This window comes from Aythya ferina (assembly GCF_964211825.1).
Source record: "Aythya ferina genome assembly, chromosome: 25".
NCBI lineage: Eukaryota > Metazoa > Chordata > Aves > Anseriformes > Anatidae > Aythya > Aythya ferina.
Window position 1 is genome coordinate 4,827,842 of NC_140323.1, and position 24,091 is coordinate 4,851,932.

Consider the following 24,091-nt stretch of genomic DNA (forward strand, 5'->3'; position numbering starts at 1 on the left):
TCCCGCAGGCGGCAGCAGCGCCGTCCCCTCACGCCGCCGACCGTTGGCCGCCGCCCCGCCCGCTCCCCCCCTTCCCTTCAGCGGCTTCTTCTCCTCCCCTCGCCTTCCCCTTCTCCTTCTCCTCCTCCTCCCCTCTCCTCCCACCTCGCAGCCCTGTCACCGCCTTCCCCCGTTCCCTTCTCCCCTCCTCCGCCGAGCCCTGACGGGGTGCGAGAACCCCGGGGAGCCGCCAGGGGACGGGAGCCGGCCCCCGAGCGGCGCAGCCCGGGCTGGGCACGGCCCCGACCCCCGCCGCCTCCCGGCCCCCGCTGTCCCGACCCCGGCCCCGGCTCCGGGCGGAGATGCCCCAATATGGAGCCGACGCGGAGCTATCGCGAGAGCGGCCCCGATCGCGACGGCGGCCCCAGAAGGGCTGTGAGGGGAGGAAGCCGCCGCGACATGGCGGAGTGAGGGGGGGGGGAGCGAGGCGGTGCCTCGAGTGGGGCGCTCGCATGTGTGGGGTCACGGAGCCCGAGGGGGCGCTTGGAGGGAAAATAAAGGAAAATGTGTGAAAAAAATGAGCAAAAGCAGCAGTTGTGCAGGCCTGAGTTGGCCTGCAAGGTGTACCTCGTGTGCTTCTGGAGCTGTGTGTGTTGGTTCTAATTAATTAATTAGCGTTGGTGAACTTCCTGAGGACACTTTGTTCCCTCAGGAGGGCTTCACGCCAGCAGGGATGAAGAGAGCTAAGCTGATCCACCCAGATTTCCCCATATATTTCCCTATCTTTCTGTGTCTGCTTGGAGAACAAGCTATTTCCCAGCGCTGTAAGAGGCCTGGCAGTACCAAAGATACGTATGTGCTTCAAGTATGTACTTAAACCAAGTGAAACCCTCAAGTGCTGCAGGTTAAGCAGGGTTTGAAGTGGAGCCCAAAGTGTCTTCGCTAGGTAGTAAGTACAGGACGTCCCAGCAAATAAATAGCATGGGGTTTAGGGATTAGGGCCGCTTGCTGCTCAGTTGCAGGCTTGAGTCTTATTAGCAGGACAAGACAGACACATTGGGAATGGAATATGGAAGCCTGCTTTTAAAATACTGGCTTCTGTGTCAAAAATAGGATTCTCTACACAGCCCACCAGAGTGGGACACTGTCCTCTGCTGCTGGGAGTCCTCACAGAGGTCTAAATAATAGGAAAGAGCTACAGTTAACATTTACCATTGCTTGCATCTAAAAAGTAACTACTTCCTAACATGCTGAGGGGTTTAACACCTTTAATTTGTGATCTCTAGCTTCTTGTTAGTTTTGTTTGTTGTGTTAACTTACCTTGAAAAGGTGATGGTGCTCAAAGATGTCATAAACAGCTAAGGTTTCAAGAGCTTGTACTGGTTTGGAAGATCTAAACTCATCTGTGGAAGACCTTGATTTATCTCTGCTTTAAAAAGAGGAAGAAATTGTGCCCTGGAGATGGTTTGAGACTTGCCTACAGCCAGCTGTTTCTGTGGTTTAGGATGACGGGTGTGCGGACGTGTTGGTGGATATGTCTTACAAGACAGTAAATACTGTGTCAGGGTGCCTGGAGCTGTATCAGAAGTCACATATCTCAATGATGCAAAGCACTAAACCTGTACAAACTGATCCTGGCAGTTCAGGAAATGAAATATGATGAGAAAGCTTAAATCCCAATGATATTTTTTTTTTTTTTTTTAAGTTTGGGTACTTTAAAGTGAGTCTGCATTCTGACAAGACTTTCTGCTTGCTCAGTGCATCCTCTTTTCCTTCTTTCTTCTGCCCATAGCCACAAAATACGTTCCTGCATGTCACCACCTTTCTCGTATGTAGGCTCTGTACTTTCACTTGGTAGCTCTGGATTTGAATTTTTATTCTGCCTCAGCTGTCGGTATGAGGACTTTAGAATATCTTAGCTCTGCTCTTGCACTGGACCTTTGCTTACTCAGTATGCGCTTTGGGAACTCACATCTTGCCTACTCTGAGTTATAGTGATTGAATTCAGATCTCCTTCCAGATATTAAAAAACTCAGGAACATGAGTCAGATGTTTTGGGCATTTAAAAACCTGAATGGTATCAGATACCCATTTTACACAGCAAGTTGCGGCATTTGTGCGGCCTCAGATTTAGCAGCTCTCTGTACGATTCAAACTAAGCCTTTTTCTTCCAGCATGGAAAAAAAGGAAAATTCAGATGGTTTCCTTAGCTGTGGTAGGTTTATGGAGAGAGATTGCATTCAGTTCCCTTAACACGGGCCTGCTTTTGGGATCACATAATGGAGGGGATCCAGGCTGGTCCTCCCTACAGAGCAGGAATATGGCAAATTCCAGAAGGCCCTGGTGTTCCTACAACTGGCAATTGATTTGCTTGATCCTAAAAGCAGCATGTCTGTCATGGGTGTCAGCCTCCAGAGCCTTGCTTATCCCTGCTGTTATCTTCATGGGAATTATGTTGGGGTGGATTGACGACATATTATGCTTTTTGTTGGTTTTGGTTTTAATAGATATTTCAGTCAATCACCTTGTTTCTTTATTCCAGTCTCACTGCAAAGAACGAGAGCTTTCATTGTGGTCTCCAGTATTTGCTGTTCCTCGGTTTTTCATTGTGATCAGAAAAAAAAAACATGGAGTTAGACAACGACACTGTCCGCACTTGCAGGCAATCAGCAGTTTACAGGGCCCCCAGAAAAATTAAGACAGAGAAGCAGTTTGAAGCATTCTTGGAAAGAAACCTGCCTTCCACCTTGCATGGAGAACTACAAACCCCTCAACAGAACAGACGGCTACATTGCAGGTGAGCTCTATGCCACGAATTGGACAGGGGTAAAGAAATGGAGGAGACTCTTCAATCCCAAATGTAAAAGAGGTGCTGACTTTCCCACAGCTTCTGATTAAAATGCCGAACTGATTGATAACTGAAGCAGATCACCCAGTTACAGAACTCATACCCAAAGCATGCAAACAGCTTAGCACCCCACTACCAAAGCTGCTGATTTGCAATCTGCAGAAGTGTTTGTTCACTTCAGGACTATGATAACGTGAAGGATATGTGTGTTGTAAAGGGAAACTGTTGATAGTTGTAGTCCCCTCAGTCCACCTGTCAGACACAAGCTTTCAATTTCTTTTTTTTTTTTTTTTCTTTTTTTTTTCATTTTTTGATTTGTGCAATTTCTTTGCTCCTATTTCTTAAATTTCAAGAACCATTTTCTGTTCCTTCTTAGCTGGGGACATGGAAAGTTGCATAATGGTATGCCTGAGATTGACCAAACTGCTTTTGCATTATTTTGGAACTATGGTCCTACATTATTCAAGGAGAATGAGGCAAATGTACTGCCTATACAGCACTAATGCTTCCACAGCCTGATTTTCCCATCTGCCAAAATTCTCTTTTGGTCATTATACCAGGGATAGAAGCATTTCTTCTGCCAGAGGAGCCCTGTAGGCTCACTAGAAGGCAGGCTTTGTTGGCAACTTAGGAGAATTTCTGGTGTTCTTCCAGCAAGGCAAATAAAATCAAAAATAGGAAGCCCTTTCATCAGCGTCCCTTTTAGTTTTGTTTGACTGTGAATGCTCTTGGTTTTCTGACTGAATCTCTCTTTGGATATGGAGAGGACCGTCAATGGTTATGACTGTGTCTACTCTACAAAGTCCTTATAAGAAAGTAAATATAAAATCTCTGATTCATCATTTATCTGAGCTTTGTTTCAGCATGTAAACTGAATGTATACTGAAACTCAGACTGTTATTTTGGGACCGTGACAGGACCTGAGACTCAAGTCTAGCTATGGGTGAGGTTCCACAAGGTGTGGTGAGCTAATCTAGCAGCTTGCTGCTGCCAGGTGGGACAGGACACACAGGGAAAAGGAGAGTAGGGGAGCCAGACTTCCCTCTTTTTGTATAGCCAGCTCTTACATCAGCTCAGCAATGTGGGCGACTGCAGCCTAAAACTGTGGATCCTGTTTTACTTAAACCATTGTAATTTCCTGGTGGTAAGTGAAGGCAAATGGAACCATAGTTTGACTCACTTCTGAGCTTTCTAGTTTGCCATTTCACCTTGAAAAAGTGCCATTGATTAATTTCTGTAATAGTGAGATCATTTAGACTGTGCAATTGCCATCCATCCCGGCACAGTCTTTCCATATATTAAAAAATAAAAAAAATAAAAAAAAATAAAGAAGGAGATTGGATAAAGATCTGCAGTCAGAAAAACAAAATTACTTGCTGGAAAGGCTTGAATTGTGTATAATTATGACGTGATCTAGAGTTAAGTCTGCCCACCCAGAAATGCCTGCTGCAATAAAGTAAGTCTTGCCGAGATGTTGAAAGAAGAATTATACTTTAAAGTCACGGCTGTTATTATTGGAAACTTTATCACTGCACTTGCTGCGTAATAAGAAAATGTCTTTATTCCCTCCCCCAACTCCTCATTTCAGAATCATGTCTTTCTTGCTTCCTCATGCTGTTTTCCCTGTTTCTTTTCCACTTCCCTATCTCTTGTGTTTTCTCTGTTCTCTATTTTGTATTCACTGGGCAGCCCAGCATATGGGCACCTTGGACAATAACACGATGGGAAGGGACTCAGCTCTGTAATATTCTCTGGGGCTCAGTCTCCCCAGCCACTGCTCAAGGTTGCAGAAGCCTTGTGCATCGCTTATATTTGGTTTGTAAGTAGAAAATCACCAATATGGCCAGGGGATTAAAAAGGGGAAGGAGGAGCACAGGACTCGGGGGTTAGTCAGAGTTTACCTACTGGAAATTTTGATTCAAAGATGTGTAGGCAAAATAAGTCATCCAGGTCAAGTCCTGCTCGTATCCCCGTGCTAAGTAATGTAATACAGGAAACTTTTTACAGTTTTTTTTTCTGGATGTGGGATAGGCTTTTTTTTTTTTTTTTTTTTTTTTTTTTTTCTTCCCTCCAGATGCAGCATTTGTATGTTTGTGGTGTTTTGTTTTTTGTTTTTTTTTTTTTTGATCATAATAGGAGCGATCAAATTACCATCTCCTATTTTTCCGCGGTGTTAATGAGGTCAAGTAATTGATGCGTTCGGTGCTGTGGCGCTGGCAGGGTGTCATACGAATGGCACACGGACTATTTGCGATTCATCTGAATGGAATGCAAAGGCACAGGGGTGCCTATGTGGGACTCACGCTATGCGCCAGCTGGAGCTGGGGAAGGCGAATGCTGGTGTGGGTTCGCAGCGTAGGGTGCCTGCGGAGAGCTGACGGTAGCAGCGTGGCTTCTGTGCCTGCACAGTGTGAGGTCATGCAAAAAGGCTGCAGAGCGTGGAGGTTGTAAAAGGCATTGCATATCGCTCAGCTTATTTGATTCTTTTCAGATTCTCCTGGGAAAGGTTCAGAAAGTTAATTCGCAAGATGTTCCCTGTCCTGAATTGGCTTTTTTCGTATCAGTTCAGAGAATGGATCTTGAGGGACCTGCATGCAGGCCTAAATATTGGGATATTTCAGATTCCTCAAGGTAGGCAGAGAGAAAAAAAACACTTCTGCTTCCTTTCCTACGTCAGCCTTTTCATAATCTACCGCCTGTACGTCAATTCTGTTCTTCCAGATGTCATCGGATTATGTGGGAACTTTAATTTACCAGTTCCCTAAATAATTAGCCTATTTATTTGCACATTTGCAAGAAAGCGTATGTTCTATAATCTATTACACAGTGTAATTTCAAGGAAAGGACACTGCCTCTTTTCATAAAGTCTTCCTCAAACTAAATCAAAATATAGACTAATAACAGCATTTTCCTGTATTGTAAACAACATAACACAGTCTTTAAAATCCACCTTGCAAAATCAGGTCTCTTAGATACTTACATTTTTGCTTTCTAGGGCTGTTAGGAATTTGGCTGACCAGGTTACCTCTGCCAATGGTCAATTGCTTCCTTTCCACGTTCTGCTGCTCAATGCTATATGTTATATTTGGGACCTCGCATCATATCTCAGTAGGTGAGGTTTATTTTGTACTGCAAAATGTTTCTACAGGACGTAGAGATTGTGCTCAATGCTGCTTCAAAAAGCCGCCAGGATGTTCTAATCTATTTCATCTAAAATGCAGATGTTATTTAGGTGAGAATCCAGAGCCAGAGATTCTCAATTCATTGTTCCACCCCTCTGCAGCTGATCTGTGGTGAGAATTTCAGGAAGTCAGTCCAGTCCCAGCCGTGAGGCGCCCTGTCCCCCTGAGGACACAGCTCCTGTGTCACAGACATCACAGCAAAGGAGACAGCTGGAATGTCAATGGAGGCGTCTCCTACATAAAGTAAAGGGCCAGTGCAAGCTGCTTCCCATTTACCCTCAGGATGTGACTGATTCATGATTTAGCTCCTGGTCTTCTCCAGGGGTCTTGTAGATTCTTGCTATGACCGAGCTGTTGATGGTTTTACATTTTTAATTTGTTCAGAAACCAGATTATTAAAATTCTGTTTATGTGTTTATGATAAAAAGTAGACACATGGAGTTCTGGCCTCTTTGGCAGTTCTTTCTCAGACTGACTGTATTTTTTGGACTTGGAAGTGTGTCCCTGCCAGTGGCAGGGGGTTGGAATGAGATGATCTTTAAAGTCCCTTCCAACCCAAACCATTCTGTAATTCTGTGATTCCATGGCAGTTCATTGCAATGCATCCGTTTTTGTGCTCTACATTCAAATCTTTTTGTTGTGCATCTGATCAAACAAAGCCTGTTTGTAAAATCATAGGAGTCTGAAATTTTCGGATGGGACTTTGGAAACTTTAGGTACTTATTCAGAAACATTAAAATATATATGAATAAGATTACATATATGAGTGAAAATAGACAGTCTCACACTGTACAGACTGATAGGGGGGGTGAAGAGATGTCTGTGTGCTTTTAAGATGAATCCTTCTGCAACATCTCATGCAGTTCCATTTTCTTCTCTGTGTTCTGTTGGTCCCAGGCTCATTCAGCATCCTAAATCTGGTGGTGAAAAACATTCTGAAGTCTTTTAATTTCAACCAAACTCTGTCCTTTAATGGTTCAGTGGACAATTTCTCAGGCCCTACACTTACGGAAGATCATATGGAGGCCTTGACACTTACTGCATCAGTAACGTTTTTGACTGGCATCATTCAGGTAGAAGATGAATCTATTTTATATCCTTAATGATGTATCCTTATGTGTGTTCTCTGTACAAATGTGAGAAGTGGAACTGCTTGCATGTTCTTACCACAAATACTAAGCTCAGCACATTTGAGTGCGTATGTTGTACAAACTGGGACGTGAAGGTCTGCCTCTTCCTCTCGGGATGTCTGAAGATGTGATAGGTTCAGATTTATGTGTCGATGATAAATACATCCATGTGTGAAGTAAGTTATTATCCTTTGTGTTGACCAGTTCTCCAGTATGTAGACCCTTAGGTAGTCCTACATAACTGCCCACACTTGATATAAAGTACTCCTGTTTTGTTTGGGCAGTGTCTTAATTGTGCATAATGAATATAGCACGTTTAAATAACTATCCATCATGCATGGCAGTGAAGAGTCATGCTCTTCAAATACAGAAACAAGAAGGGCGGGTTAGACATAGCTAATTATATTGCATCTCACTTCTCGTTTGTTCCATACAGTTGCTGCTAGGCTGCTTCTGCCTGGGATTTGTAACAAAATATTTGCCAAAGACTCTCGTTGATGCTTACCTCACTGCAGCAGCACTGCACGTCATTGTATCCCAGTTCATCTTTATCTTTGGTGTCATGCTTGACTTCCATAAGGGCCCTCGAGACATTTTCTGCGTAAGTGAATTCATTATTAGTCGAAGAAATGCATGTTTCTTGTAGGGAACGAAAAAAAAAAGAACGGTTGCAGAAATTGAAGGCAATTTCAGAATAAGTCAGTTGCTAAGGGATATCTGTGCAAGTCTCAGCTGTGGTTTACTTTCCTTCCTGTTGTCTTGAACAGTGTATGGAGATTATTGTGCGACATGCAAGATTAAAAATCTGTGTGTATCTTTAATTATTTATGTAACTTTATAATTTTTAGCATGTCTATATTCATAGCAGAGCATGTCATAGAGGAAAAGGTACTTTTTTTCCTCAGTTGACCATTGTGGGCAACCTGTGGACACACAGTGTCTTTGTCATGTCTTACAAGAAAGCAGCAGACTCAAAGACAAGTTAATGCTAAGTCTTCCTAATTTATTTTACTAATGTCAGAGAAAGGTGGTGTAGAAGAGAGAGGAAGGATAAAACTAGATCTGAGTTACTTGTGGCAGCTTTTTTTTTTTTTATTGGCAGATACCAATAATTCATTTTAAATAATGTTTTGCTCTTAGCATCTCTCTCCTCTCACTGGAGATAAGTTTTGTAGCCAAAAGGATGGGTTCAGTTGTCCAGGCAATGTGTGTCAATCTTCTAGAATATAAAAATAGTTGGAGTGTCTGCCCCTGATCCTCTGTATGATGATTCCTTTTCAGGATATATTTCATTACTTCCGGGCTCTCCCAAAGGCTAATGCAACCAGCACATTGCTGTTTTTGCTTAGCTTGCCCGTGCTATGGATCAGTAAATGCATCAGCATAACTTATAAACATAATCCAATTGCATTTCCTATAGAACTTCTCTTGGTAAGTGTTCTCCATAATGCCATCGTGATAACTGAATGAACAGTTCAGGAATGACCTGTCTGAGATGGTGGTGTGGGGCTGAATACCACAAACAGCCTTTGTCATTGATTTGTGGGGTGGATTTCAGCAATGAACTTCTTCGTTCTTCCCTGCTACTGTGAAAATAAGCTTTATTTACTTTTTATTTTACTTACTTTTTATTTATTTCCTGTGAAAATAAGCTACTGTGAATATAATCCCTGCTCACAAAAGGCCATGAGAACAAGTCACAGTGAATTGCTACATGAATAAAAAGCAGTGTATAGGATGAAACCACCATGGAAACCCAGTTCAGGACTCTGAATGTTAATTCTTATCTTTATTAGAGACTAGAACCATGAACTCGAAGCTTCAGAGTCTTGATCTAACTATGCTTCTTTTTTGGTCTGGAATTGTTGGAAAGGGATATTCAATTTTGTGACATTCAAAAGCAGTTCTTGTTGTAAATTCTGCAATATTTGTTGCTGCTGTTTTCTCCACTTTTCTCTTTCCTGGAAAACAGATGAGCTTTTTTAATCCAAACTTTCTATTGAAATGAAAATTCTGACTTTTAAGGATAATCTAGAAATCTAAAAGATAGCTTATTCCATAGAAAAAGCAGCTACCAAGAGTCCCACCTTGCTGACACTGGAGTTGAAGCCATTTCCCACTTGCCCAACAGGGGCCTGTTGGACACCTCCTGTGGCAGAGCATAACATTACAGACAGCAAGTTCTTTATCAGAAAAAAAAAAAAAAAAGGTATTTCTTAATGTTCAGAAAGGTTAATAGGAGTAAAAGAATGATTTGGACTAAGAAAAAAAGTCCATGTTTTATGTGGGATATGTCAGACATTACTACACTGTAGGCATTAGCACATGGCTAGGGAGTATTAATATAACACACTTTATTATAAAAAATACATTAACATTACTTCAGGATGCTGTTATGTTTACACACTGAAAAAATCTGTGTTTAAGTCCTTTAAACACTCCTCAAGATTAACTGTCTTTAGATCTATGGTGTACAGCACCAGGAGCAAATGCTGTATAATCCCTGATACTATTTCTTGTTTTCTTTCCCAGATCATCACAGGCACCATTATTTCCAATCACATTCATGTTTACGCTGAATCTAGTAGTGCTGTGGTCAGTAAGATTCCTCAGAGGTTAGTTATCTGTCCTGTTCACGGGGTTATACTTTTGAGATACGAAAGGATGTTTCATTCTGTTCTTGAAATCTGATGGGCTGATTCTTACTGGGCAGCACAGTTTTAGGAATAATTCTTCAAGAGATTTAATTGCATCATCGTTTCAGAACATATGCAGAATTCAAACTACAGTCTTTATTCAGGTTTTGTTAGACACAAAAGAAGAAATTTGTATTTTTTGTGAGGTGGAAGCAAAGAGTCTTACATATTCAGAGCATCTCCTGGAAGGTGCTAAATGATGCCTCTGGTGTTGGTCCTGCGTATGGCTTGTGCACACAGCCCAGACCAGGTTTAAACTTACCTGTTCTCTGATCCTGTAGGCTTCTGCCTCCTACAATGCCAGATTTACCAAACCTGAGCAAGATCATTATGCCTGCTTTCTCCCTTGCTATTGTAAGCTGCTTCCTTCTTGTCTTTATTGGAGAGAGGTATGCTTCGCTTCACAACTACAGTATTTCCAGCAGTCAGGTGAGGACAAAGCTGCACATACTTCCTAGGCTAAGGAGCAAGCTGAATTCAGGCTAGTAAAGCCCCTAGTTACCTGACAGTGGTAGAAGTGCAAGGATGGAGTGAATATGCCACCTGATGGTTTTGTAGCAACTTGTTGCCCTTCCCTATAGAGGGGTGGCTGCTGCACATATATGAAAGCCACAGTATTGGCCATCTTTTAGCAAGAGGCCTTGGCATAGCCTCAGTGGTTTGGATGACCTGCCTGCCAGCAGACACACACTGCTGCTACTGAACCCGGAGGACCATTGCTGTTGTGAATCCATGAGATTTATAAAAGCACACAACGTGATTAACTGAAATTGGAAACGGCCAGAGCTGCTATGGCTCTCTGTAGGTGCCTGCTGTCCCAGCGTATGGGTTCTCTGCCCAGAGTGATTGCTCCAAGAGTCTTTTGCTCCGAGAGTCCGAGAGATTTTGTTCAGATGTACTGAAATTTGCCATGCGTTAGCCTGGAAACTGTGGGGTTCTAAGTGGATTTCTTTATAAATAACAACTAGAGTCGGGTCCATGAGATCCTCTGCTATGAAAACTTTGTACCTTTTAAGAGAACTCATTTAATCATGGGAGACCTTGTTTTCCAGAAGGTTTTCTGGGCTGAGCAACCAGCTAGTGTGAGCAGAAGGAAATATACTTCTTGTTAAGCCACTTCTATTTAGGTAAGTTATTCATTTTGGGGTTTTCTCTGCTTCCTTATATTTCTGTTTTACAGGAACTAATAGCTGTGGGGCTATGCAATATTTGCAGCTCATTTTTCAAAAGCTTTGCTATCAGCTGTGCTATTTCTGGAACTGTCATTCAAGAGAAGACAGGTGGAAGAACACAGGTGAGCTGGGCTGGATTTGTAAAGCTTCTACACTCATCTAAAATCACTGTATATTGATTGTAGGCTGACATTTCGCCCAGACAATTGGTGAGATGTAAAGTTATATACCCGTGCAACATGAACTCACATGCCCTCTCTGTATATGTTATGTACTGTAATTATGTGGTATTTACAGCATGTGATGTCTACTGAAGGAAGCCAGAATTCTGTAGGGAGAATAAGATGTCTTCATACAGTTTGAAATTGTATTTTAGTTAATATGTCCAAAAAGACAAATGGAAAATTGTTTAAGCACCCTTAATTCTGCCACTTCTTCCTAACTTTCGAGTACTTTGTGATCTTAATATTTTTAAGGAGGGCTTAATATATAATTATAATTTCTAATAATATTTTTTATCATACCTCTTAATTGAATATTTGTACATGACTCACTGCATCACAGAAGTAATTTTGTTTAATAAAAAGCTTGTTCCTAAGGCTGACTTGCATGAGAAGTATCTTATTTCTCAAATGAAGTTATCAAATCAAAATCCTGCATTCTTGTGCATAAGAATAGTCCGTTTAGGCCAAATTTATATCTACTGAAAACTTGAGTATTCTGCAATGTGTATAATCCATTACAGCACACCTGTGGACTTTGTTAATTGTCCCCTGGTTATTTTTCCTAGTGGGTGCTGTTACATGGAGCATACCTACTTGTGTAGAGGGGACAAGTAAGGAAATGTTTCTGGAAGGCATCTCTAATAAAGTATTTCTGTTCAGTTAGCAGCAATGATTGGAGCAACTATAATGCTGGTGATTGCACTGAAACTAGGATACTTTTTCCAGATGATTCCTAATGTAAGTGAACATGAAATAGTTATGGTAGCAGCATACTTACTTTCTAAGCATAATATGAAGATTTCCTAGACAGTCGGGGTTATATCATTCTCTAGAGTTAATTGTTTTCATGGGCAGACCAAACCAAAACAATGATTTTAAACTCTCCTAAATTTCAGCAGGCTGAAACACTGGATAATAAACAATGCATCTCTCTCCCATCTCTGACTGTTCAGAACAAGCTAAAATTGCTTGGCTAAAAGCATTCAAATTTCACTGCCAGGGTGTGTAATTTAGATGTATTTCACTTATAGTTTCCCATCTTCCAAGCTTTTTTGCACAACTGTATAACACATTAATGAGCTCCTGTCTTGCATCTGTATAAGTAATTTCTGCTTCAAAATCTTTAGTGTAAAGAGGTAAATAAAATCTTCAGAAATGGGAATTTGTGTTTAGTGTCTCTGATTCTAGCTTGGTCATTGAGGTTTATTTTAAAAATATATGCACTACCAAACTACCTTTTGTGCATTTTTTGCTGCAAACATTTGTTGCTGCAGATTGTTCAGAGGACTCAATTTTTTACTTCTCTCTTAAAATTTTTATCTAGACTTTTTTTTTTTTTTTTTTTTTTTTTTTTTTTTTTCCTTTAAGTTGTCTTAGAGAACAACTGACATAGAGCATTACTTCCTGATTTTTTTTCCTGGCCTCTTTGTGAGATGGGAGAATTAATCCCCTTCCCAAAACTAGCTGACAAAACAGAATTTAAACATCTACTTCCCTTCAATCTCCTTTTCATTTCTAGGAAGGGCTGTTTCAATAAATGGTGTCAAACAACTTCCTAAATTTGGCAATGCACTGCCCATGCTAATTGAAACCACTTTTCGAAACAGCAGCTCTTAATTCTGTAGATAGTGTTGGCATTTATCCTAGTGCTGTAGGAGGCATAGGGATTCACTGAAGAATATTGTAATGGAAACTACATACAGCATTTCAAGAGGAAGTCCAGTTGTGTTGGCAAAAGTAATTGTGAAGTCAAAGAAGTTGCATGCTACTTTCATGTTGCTTTGCAGATCAGAGGAGATCTGTAAAAATTATGGAAATAAGTTTTAAATTCTGAGCAGTTTGTCTTGGATATCTGTGCCTTAGCATGTTGTGGATGCAATAAATATCAGATGGATTTTATTTTCATTATTATTTGTACAGGGTGTACTGGCTGCTATTGTGGTATTTAATATGCTACCTTTTCTTCAAAAATTTCTGGACATCCCCACTCTGTGGAGACAGGATAAGTATCATTTAGTAAGTAGCAAACAAACAAACAAACAAACAAAACCATCTAAGAATTGCAATGTGCCTTAAAAGGAGAAATGCATGTTTTGGGATGGTAAGGCAAAGCAGTGGCCATTCTCTTAGAAGAGGGATCCTTTGAAATACCCACTGAAAGAATTGTGCTGAAATCTCTACAGATCAATTTGCAATTCTATACAGGGAGAACTGGTCATTGTAGTTGTTTCCCAGATCCCCTGAGAAGGAAATTGTTTAGCTGTCAGTTGGGAATATGTTAACTCTTGTTCCGGATTTCTCATTAAGAGAAACGCCCCCAGTATGATGTGACTCCTCTTAATTATTGAAGCCCTGTTAAAAAATCAGGAGATTTGAGCTGTGCATAAGATTTGTAGCTTGTGGGTTCTAAGGATTGTGAAGGCTTAGCTAACACTGAACTTGATGATAGAAAGGATCAAAAAAAATCTACCAGACGGGCTTCTGTTATTTGCCATGGTAGAAATCAATCCTTTCTGTCTGGATTGAGGGTTTCAGCATCATCAGACCAAATCTTTATCTGGGAATCTCCATACAGTTTTGTATTTTCAAGAACAAAGTGCTTACCAGGAGGGAAGTTCTCAGCACCATTTTTTCAGCCACACCTGGATATTTGCCGTGTTCTTCAGGGTAGACTGGAGTGGTGGAGGCATCTGTATAGCCACTGCATATCCCCAAATGCAGGGCAAAGGAAAGCAGGCAGTCCATCTTGTCCATAACTGTAGTTGAGTTATGCATTTTGAAGTCCTGCACCTTTTTCTTGTGATCTTTGTGATGACATCCAGGACTGGGGTAGTCTAGAGGTATTGCTAAGATTATTTTTTTCCTTCAATTTTCAAATGCTGGGCCTGAGTTGGAGGTCATTTTTATATGATTTCACAGCTAACGTTCACTCTGTCTCTTGTTCAAAGGTTATTTGGCTTGGAACTTTTGCTGCAGTGCTTCGTCTTGGTCTTGATGTGGGATTAGTGATCGCCCTGGCACTTGCATTCTTCATAATCAGCATTAGGTCACACAGGTACTTGTAACTCCTAGAGCAAAATGCTAATTTTTCTGAGAGCTGATGTTGTGGAGATAGCTATGCATGTGACAATGGAAAAGTAGTTCCATGTTTGTAAACACTTCAGTCAGGTCATCCTGGAGTCTCTAATACTATCCCAGAGCAATAATCTTGTCAAGTCCACGGGCTCTGGATTGGTCCTTTCTGCAGGTGTGCCATGCAACTGGAAACTGCTCCCTGTAGTGTAGGCATCAGCCAGGAGATGTGGTCTGTATGCACGCATCTGTATACACGCTGCCAGAAGGATAAAGTGAGATGTTGTGTCTTCATTTCAAATGTATTCCTTAGTATTCATTGCCATTTACCAAGTTGCTCTATCTTCTCCATAAACCTAATCTATCATAGCTGAGGGAGATTCCATTGGGCCCACATTGCTCAGTGTGTTAGCTGCTATTCCAGCCAGGAAAATCATTTATAAATCCAAGCAACAACTCATGATATTTACCATGATAGGGAAGTACTTGTCTGAGTAGGCTGAAGCCTCTAGAATAACGTGCAAAAAGCTAGGAAATGCCTCAGTTCCTCTAAGTATCAAACCAATCCAGAGTGGCTCTGAAAGAATTCTTTCAGGAAGAATTTCAGTTGTCTGAAACTCCCAGTATTCCTCTGCTCAGAGTTATGGGTGGAATTAACAAGTGGCTGGCTGGCTGGTCATTGGAGAGCGGGAAGACAGACCTGACCAGAACTCACCCCAAAACCATGCAGCACCATGAGCAAAGCACAATACCCAACCCAAGGTATTCTCCTTAGAGGCAAGATGCTGCACTAAAGCTGCTGCATGGCCTCTGGACCAACCTAGCCCATGTGTAGCCAGCCCTAAGCACAGCTTGCAACTGCTTCCAGCTGTACGTGTAGCTGTATCTTTGAGGAAGGCTGTGGGAAGATGGAGAGCAAACACACTTCCCTGGTGTAATAACAATAATCCGATTGTTCCAGACCTAGAAATGGGACATAATACATTCTTGAAGGCACCAGCATACCTTAAGGGTGTGCTCGTGTGCTGCTCCCCTATTCAGCAAATGCTATTTGGGAGTGAATAATTTGCTGTATTCACACCCTCTAAAGTTAGGGTTGGTATATCCAGTGAAGAGGAGAGAAATGGAGATCAAGCTTTTAGGAACATGCAGTTTTTCTCTGCTGTATGTGAAAACCTAATAAACATCTTGTTTCAGAATGAAGATGGTGGAGCTGGGACAGATTCCAAACACGAATATTTATAGAAGTTTATCCGTCTACAAAGCTGTAAGAGGAAACAAAAAACAAATGTTCCATTTCTCTCTGCAATGCATCTTTTTCCCTTAAATGCCTGGGGGTGGCCATTCAGACTCAGTTCATTTGATTCCAAACTTTGAAACTAAAGAATGCTTAAATATCTGGAGAGCGAAGTGACTCAGGTACCTAGCTCAGCCTGCTTGTGCCCCGTGAAGCTCCCTGTGTCAATCTGTGTTGTCCCCGTGGTGGAAGCCACACTGCGGTCATTTCCGGAGCTGTTTGGTATTTTATGCTGACCTGCTTTTCTCAGTCTGGTTTTGTCCACGCTATGTTTGTTTTCACAATAACAGCTGTGCATGTGCTAGACTGACTCACCGATCCTTGTGGTGATGGGATAACAGCTAGGGCACAGGCTTTTTTAACACACTATTGCTAAGACTTGCACCCTACAGAGTTGGGCAATACAGCAGTAGAGAGCATTGCCAGCTGGGTACATGCACAATGTTATGCTGATGGATTTGCAAAGATCAAATCATAGAAAAACAAGGTTAGTAAGACAAGTACATAGTGTGTGTTTTCTGCAGTGAGCAATATTAAAAATAATTTGCTCGTTTTATATTGTACCAGCCAACTGTCATCAGTGATAGAGCTGCTGGAGGTATGTTTTTTTAACAACAAGAGGAACGGGTTTGTTTTTGATGATTAGGTCCATGTTGCCAGTGCCACTACCAGTGGGAGGTGTAGTTAACATTACCAGAAACTGTGTCCTTAGGATAGCACTTTGCAGTCTATTGCATAGTCAGGAGGGGAAAAACGGCTCCTGCTAAGTCCAACTCTCACAGATCCAACTTTTGTCTTAAAGGCAGCAGAGATTGAAGGTGTCAAAATCTTCCAGTGCTGTTCTTCCATTTCTTTTGCAAATATGAATAACTTCAAAAATTACTTGTTACGCAAGGTAAATGCCATTTTTTTCAGTTAGTGGAAGTTTCTAAGATCTATTATCTCTGTAATAAGACTATTTTTCTCTTTCAGATGGACATGAAGGCAGTGCCTCTAGATCAAAATGAAATGAGGGATTTAATTTCAGATTCTTGGTCAGACAGTTCGCTGGAAAGCAAAGATTTTGAATGCTCTTGTGTCTGTGATCAACCTCTACCACCACCTAGGGTCAGCTTTAAAAGTACATTTATCTAATCTGTCTGTTCGAGGTGTCTGCTTTTCAGTTACTGAGGACAATGCTCTTAGCTTGCCAGAATTTAGGAGGATGTAAAAGTTTATATAAAGCATATATATATATTTGCTGTTTGAAAATAAGCAAACATTACAATTGTATTTCTTCATGTATACTTCATGATAGAGCAATAGAAGCTCAGCTTACTGGGTGAATTAACTAGCAGTTGAAAAATTCAGTACATCCTCTCTTCTTCTCCTCAGCCAAGAGAATTAATTTTGTAAAGTGCTTCAGTAAGCATTTTTTTCTTTTTCCCCAAAGAAATGAGTGAAAGTGGAATGTGTACCACTGCCAATATTGCCAAGAACGAGTACAAAATGCCACAAAGGCAGCTGTGATTATCCTGATCAGACAATTATCTCATATCTTTCCTGTAATTGGCTGCTGCGTGTCTTCTGGAGAGTCACTCATATCCCTCTTTATCTGAATTTTCCAAGCCTTAGTTTATGAAAGAAACTTCAGGCAAAAGAAGATATTTTCCAAACAGCTACATGTAATTTTTAAGTCCTTGTATGAGAAATGGGTTGAAAGATAGCAGTCTGGAAAACATATGTGGCACCGAGGTGCTTAGGAAGCAATGGATAATTTAACAGCATCTTCTAAAGCGCTGAAATGCAGAGGGTGAATTTTCCTGTCTTGTGCTATAAAAATAATAATTTAAAAAACAAACACGCACACACATTTGGAACTATTAAGAAAAAAATTTTACATTGGTCCACCTAGGGACCAGCAGGCATACAAGAAGGGAGACGCACAAGAGGTCTGCAGAACTCAGCCAGTAAAGGTCAGCTTACTGTTGCCTAGGAAGGCAATGCATTGTAAAAATATGCGGAAGGAAAGTAAAATGTCTTCTTAGAGTGGGAAGAGATGTTGTATGAAGCCACAGAAAGTGTTTTTTTATTTTTTTTTCTGCTTTTTTTCTTTTATGGAAAGTAGAAATAATAAGTCAGATCGCAGTATCTCAGGCCATTTCAAGATGTGGAAGAGTGAGGTACACTAGTGCTATTTGGTGGCTGAAGGCACTCTTCTAACCACATCTGAGGTTTGCTTAAGTCACCTGCTACTTTGCATACACTTGTGGCTTTGTGATATATTTAGTGTTACTTCAGATGTGCTTTTTACCATGAGAGAAGAACTATCATGTGATTTACAGTGTTTATTTGCAGAAAAAAAAAAAATATTAAAAAAAAATCCACCCCCCTGGGCCTAGTTCTTTCAACCACTGATGTATTCTCCACTTTCCATCCTAGATACCATATACAGCGAGACTGGTGAAGCAAAGTCACACAGGCAGAGCTTCCTCGTCATCTTCAGTGAATTTGGTACGCTGGTCCAAGAATGGAGATAGACACAAATCGAAAACGCTCCTGGTGGGAACAGCTGATGCACAGCTTCCATCCCCGGGCACTAACACAGGAGATAAGACTGAAAAGAAGGAGGATGAAGGGAAAGGAGCTAGCCCTTTGGCAGGCTCTGCAATAGATAATTCCTCAGTACAGTTAGGTCAGGAGGAAGAGTCAGTGGATTTGTCGTGTCCAGTTCACACCATTATTTTCGACTTCAGCATGGTGCAATATGTGGATTTGCAAGGCTCAGACTTACTGAAAGAGGTAAGCAACCTAAATCTAGCATGAAAATGTGAAACCTAAAGTTTACCCGATATCATACGTTTTTGGTTAACCTCAAGTACCCTGCTACGTAACAATCTGTGTATCTTCCAGTTGACCATTCAGGGTGCAAAATTAATCTATTTATTTTCAGAAAATAATAACTTCCCATAAAGCCACTTTTTTAAAAGCAAAAGTCCCATTATTGATGCTTGTTAAAACCTGCCACCCATGGTCATTAGTTCTAAAATAATGTAAACCAAAAACATACTTATAAAAATCTCTAATTTGCTGTTTCCATTTTGGCTGTTAATTTTTTTCTTCCAACTTAGAAAAAAAAAAAATCTCTTCTTTAGAAGTGTAAGATGTAAAACTATCAGCTATCTTTTCTTGGAGTGATTTGATTGCTGAATGCCTAATTAGCCTTTTCTTTGAAGTAAGACTTGAACATTTTAGTCTTCAAGTGGGGACCCTAGCCAATGGAGAGATATATTTAGCAAAAATAAATTTATTGTAGCTGTGCTGCTCAGAAAGACAGTTCCAGATGGATTCTTACTCAGCTCCCTCAAAGTCTATAGCTCAACTTCAAAGAGTTCTGTTTAATTTGTTCCTAACACCTATTGGGAATAATTGTGCATTGAGCTGATCTCCCTAAGATCCTTGAAGATTTATTTGCCACCTATTAAATGACTTCCCCTTTGGGGAGGGAGATAAGGTCTTTCCAGATTCCTTCCAGCCTCATACTGTGAAATCCTGTGATTCTCTTGTGATTCTCTGAAATATTGAGGTTTATGGCTTCTTTTTTTTTTTTTCCCCTTCAAAGTAACTCTTTTTTTACGCCTTTTAATTACAAAGGGCCAGGAATAGAGAAGATGGTGAGAAACAATCCCCTCTAAAATCTGGTTCTTTTAAAATTAAGTTAATACATCTAAAAATGCTGGACATAAAAATTGAGACTAACAGAATTACAGGTCATGCTTGAAAACTCAGGTTCCTATTCTCATTGCTTACATGTGGGCATGGAGTCTGTGTATGTAGAAATGTTTCAAGTTAGCCTGTTCCTGTAAGACATTTTTGTATAAGTCAAGAAATAACACTGGGTGCTGCATAGTGCACTGCAGGAGGGTCAGCAACCTGCCCTGGTTTTGGAGTCAACACTCATTTAGATCTTGAACACCCTGGCTGTTTAGTGCTGAGCTAAGAATTGGGATTTGAGATGCTGGAAGAAGGATTTCCTTCAGAGACAAACCATTACAAAGGAGTTCTTTCTTCATTTATGTTTTACCTTCTGGTGCACTTACATAAAGCAAGATTACTCTAATGCTGGTATGGGATTCTTTCCACAGATCATCCACATGTTTCGCGATGCTAGCATTACAGTCTTCATAGCTGGCTGTCACCGTGAGTACAGTATTTTTTTATGGATATTAACTGATCATGAGGGATACATTTTAAATTTCAGCTATATGTTTTAGCTATACTGCTTGTTGTGACTTCTGCTGCTGTTTATTCCCCCCCCCCCATTTTTATAGCCTCTGTGATTGCAGTGCTTGAGAAGAATGATTTCTTTATCAGAAGTGTCACCAAACGAATATTCTTTCTAACTCTTCACGATGCCGTGCTGGCTGCTTTGGAGAAGCATAAAAAGCCAGATGGGCTACAACTTAGCTCGAAAGAGGTTGCCGATAGACTACAAGCTAAACACGAGAAGGTAGGATATTTTGCTTACATTTAAGTCTTCGTGTTGTTAATTACTCTGTCAGTAACTTAAAAGGCTTGTGATGTTGCTGAGGAAGTAGGGCACAGCAGATGCTCTTTTGAATTTTTCAGTTATTTTGTGGTTTGCAATGGACGGAGACCAAAAAACAAAAACACAAAAACCACCAACAAACCACCAATAATCCAATTTGTTTCTCTGAGTCCTGTGTTCCAGCCTGGGGAAAGACAACTTTGTGTGCAGACTAGAAAGGAATCAGGCCAGTTTTGCAGCAGGGAATGACTTTGTGGCATTTTAGACAGTTTCCATTTCTCCCACAGAGCAAGGACCCTGCCAGGGCAGAGCAAAAGCTCCAAGCTTTTTATTTCCAGAGGTTACTGCACCAGCTCCCTTGGGGCTGTTGGGAGAAGTGAAGGACAGCACTGGCTTGATTTTCCAAAGAAATGAAGCTTGTGCACGTGATCTTTCTGCCAGTCCTGTGCAATAGTTTTTAAGCTCATAGGCTGTGTCAGCCAAGTTCAAACAGGGTAGACAGTTGTAAGTTCCAGGAAGAGCCCTTCTTCTGAGCAGAAGATTCCAGTAATTGCCCCACCTCGGAAAAAGAACCCAGCCTTGGCTAACTGTGCTGTGCATACCGCCAGGCTGGGGTCCTATAGCTGAAGGAGGGGGGAATGAAAGAAAAAAAACAACTAGCCAAATCCATAAGAAAATGGGTTTCTTGTGTTCTGCTGCCCATGGAACAACTTGTTTAACACTCTTACATTGGCATTGCACTGTCTAGCACAAAGGTATTGAGGTATTCCTGACTCTCTCCCATAGAATGAAGGTGTCAGTACACATTCACCACTGTTTAGGGGACTTGGGGAAAAGGTTGGGAGCAGCTTCTGTGTAGGAGGTGACAGTGGTTCCCCAAAAGTCCACTGTGAGACGAGGCTGGGCCAGATGTGCAGAAGGGACCCACAGCAGCTTAGAGCTGGCAGCTTGGCAGCCCTGCTGGCTCATTCCTTCAGCAGCTGGGGTTTTGAGCTGCCCTGTGCTCCCACGGCCCTCTTGCTGCTCACATGCTAGTGCCTTGGCATGGGAACCGCGCTTGACTGGCTCAACTGACTGGCCACCCTTGGCCTAGAGCAATGTTTGTGTACATTTCAGGAAATAGAGTCGCTCTTGGAGAAGACCAGAGAGTTTTCCTCTACAAGGAATTCTGACACCAGATTTCTGTGTGAAGTGCCATCAGATATCTCATGCTCAGCCCAGAATGAAGCAGGGCCAAGCCCTCTCCGGCGGTTTGATTCTTCATCCTTTCAACCAGATTTCGAGGACCCAGGCTGGGAGAAGAGGTGGAAGTAGACCAGCAATCCCTGAATTACAAGTGTTGGGGAACTGGGATGTCAATAGAAGGGAGAAAGGTACTGTCAAGCAACAGTTCTGGTGGTTCTTATCAGCATTTGATGTTATTTTTTTTTCTTTTATTTTCTGTTCCAGAGTTCTTAAAATAGACAGCCTGACTAATGCCTACAGTACTTCTGTTGTTCTAAACAAAAAGCAGCATTTATATTATTGCTTTCAGGCATTTTCAAATAGATATAATATTAAGCAATAGCAACAGCAGAGAAATTTCAATGTACAAGATAATTCCTAGTTTTGTAGTGAATTCTAGCAAATGATATACACTTCTTTCCTGAAATTATTTAGAAATTAGTTTAAATGCCCCAACTTAGTACTTTTTTATATATTTATTGGTTGTTAGTAAGTAAAACTCATCTGCCATATCTTGGCAGATTACATGCAGGCAGTTTCATTATCTTCAGAAGTGTGTAGAAGTGTGTAGAGTGATGTGAAGCTTCAAAGAAAAGCATTTTGTCATTACTGTTAGACAAATTGCTGAGGTTGATATTGTCTGCACTAACATAACATGATGCCAGTCCTTTGAGTAATTTTCCCTCCATCTGTCTAGCTACCTGAACTAAATCCCAGTAAACAGTAATTTATTTTTTCATGTTCTTTGCATTCTCTTGCTGAAATAGTGAAGAATGGAGAAATGTTTTCATTTTGTTCTGAAGAGCCAGGAAAATTATAAACTAAAATACAGTTAACACTTGGGGAAAACAAAAGCAGCTTACTTCTATTTTCTGTACATCAGCCGTAGAGTTTAACACAGTGTTATCAGTACAGAGGAATGATCTAGGATTACACTGGAAGCAGAAACATTTACCTACAGCAGCAATACATGCCACGAGCTTTTGCCATACCCTCAGCTGGAGGATCATTTCATGGCACAGACTGCCCACTGCGAAGAGTGAAATTAATTAATTGAATTAATGAAATTATTTAGTGAAATTAATTGTAGACGAGTGGCCAGCACTGTGTCTATATCCTATTCAGCCCCATTTCAGTGCAAAGTTTGGGTGTAAATGATGGGTCCTTTATATACAGGTCTATGCTCTGGGCTGAATTCCAAAACATGTGAACAGCTCTAACTTTCGCTGCTGGGCATTGCCTGGTTTCTTGATGTAGAGTAATAGCATGGTGGTTCCTCTGAATTCTGCTCCTGGCTGCTAAATTTTAGCAATGATACAATGGCTAATAGGAATGTTAATATTAAACTACCTGTAATGTACTGCAGTGAGTTCTTCTCCTCTTTTTTCCTTTTTTTTTTTTTTTTTCATTTAACTTCATACTCTTCCAAGGGGTTTCTCAAGGGAAGCTGCAGCTCTGCATGTGTGAAGTGCAATGGCGAAGGATTTTAGTGAACATTACTGTGCTGAGTTGCTTACTGGGAAGGAAACTGAGTGCTGGAACCCTCATACCTTTTGGACTAAAAGACAGGAAAAACTGAAAGCTGAAATGGTATTGAGTAATTCTCAAACCACATATGCTTCCCTACATTGTTTTGGACAGTGGCTTCACGCCAAGCTTCTCTCAGCTCTGTTCAAAACAGAGTAACACAAACCCCATGAAAAGCATAGCCCTCACTTCCAGATTCTCTTGGCTCTCCTGTGGCAGCCTTGATTTAAGATGAAGTGGCATTCCTAGCTGTTGGCACCATGCAAAGTCTGCACTACAAACTCAAGACTTGATTTTTTTCTTTGGCTTGCATAGCAGAGCTTGGAATCTTTCCTTCCTACCCCCATGACTCTGCAGAGCTGAGCACCAGGGGACAACTCAGACGTCAGTATGTTAGCTCTCAAATTATGGGTATTTGTGTTGCAAAGCAAATACCTTGCCGAGAGGAAGTCCAGACAATCCTGATCTTTTTCCCTTATAGCTGCACGGTGCCATAACTCTGCTCCTGCACATGTACAGAAGGCTTCTGTGTTTAGCCAAGCACAAATCCCTGGACACAGGCTGCAAAGTGACAAAGCACGTACTTTATGGCCGAGGACTCCACCTACACCTCTGAAAAGCCACAGAAGTCAGAGTTCAAAGGCCTGTCTGTAATCGTGTGCTTGCAGGCAGTTTGATGTTCTCACCTGACCTAGTTGCAACAACCCCAGTTGTTTTGTGCAGACAGCAGCTTTTTAATGCTCTTCCCAGCTAGCGTGATGCCACGATGTTTTCCTAGCAGGGCACGCTGCAGCAACCCAGGCAGCTCCCCCATTGCACCGTGAATTAGAGGACACAGATCCCAAAACATCGCCACGCACGTTATCATTACACACTGTGCAAAGTGCACGCAACCTGCCAACCCTGCTGGCGTTTCATTAACACGCTGCTTTGCTGCATGAATGGCTGCAGAAGACGTAAAGCAGTGGAGAAGCCCCAGGAGTCGCAGGGAGCGTGGCAGGAGCAGTTCTCGGGGCATTGTGCTGCGGGGTGTCACCCTGCACAGGGAGCTATGAGGAAGGACCAGATGGACTGGTTACAGACGGGCACAGTTTGGGGGCATTCATTCTGTTAGTGCCAGGCTGTCTGGGGAAAGAGGGATGGATTTGGGCTAGGGCCTGGCAACCCTTTGAGGGTGCTACCCCAGACTGCGTTTTTCTATCCCAGATTAGA

The 24,091-nt window shown here is 41.5% G+C and overlaps 1 protein-coding gene across 2 annotated transcripts; it reads left to right on the forward strand.

Moving 5' to 3' along the window:
- The first annotated feature begins 127 nt into the window (after window positions 1–127).
- On the forward strand, window positions 128–22,712 carry SLC26A8 (solute carrier family 26 member 8). 2 transcript variants are annotated; one of them, XM_084497928.1, is made up of 19 exons: window positions 128–2,776; window positions 5,319–5,458; window positions 5,823–5,939; window positions 6,907–7,082; window positions 7,576–7,740; window positions 8,421–8,570; window positions 9,672–9,754; window positions 10,117–10,264; window positions 11,016–11,129; window positions 11,892–11,969; window positions 13,152–13,247; window positions 14,180–14,286; window positions 15,501–15,570; window positions 16,403–16,495; window positions 16,573–16,707; window positions 18,022–18,381; window positions 19,725–19,779; window positions 19,911–20,089; window positions 21,245–22,712. In XM_084497928.1, exons 1-19 carry the CDS (start codon window positions 2,607–2,609, stop codon window positions 21,440–21,442), a joined length of 2,634 nt encoding a protein of 877 aa, XP_084354054.1. In that variant the 5' UTR covers window positions 128–2,606; the 3' UTR covers window positions 21,443–22,712. The 2 variants fall into 2 exon arrangements, with proteins under 2 accessions (XP_084354054.1, XP_084354055.1); XM_084497929.1 differs by lacking the exon at window positions 16,403–16,495.
- Window positions 22,713–24,091: the final 1,379 nt, after the last annotated feature.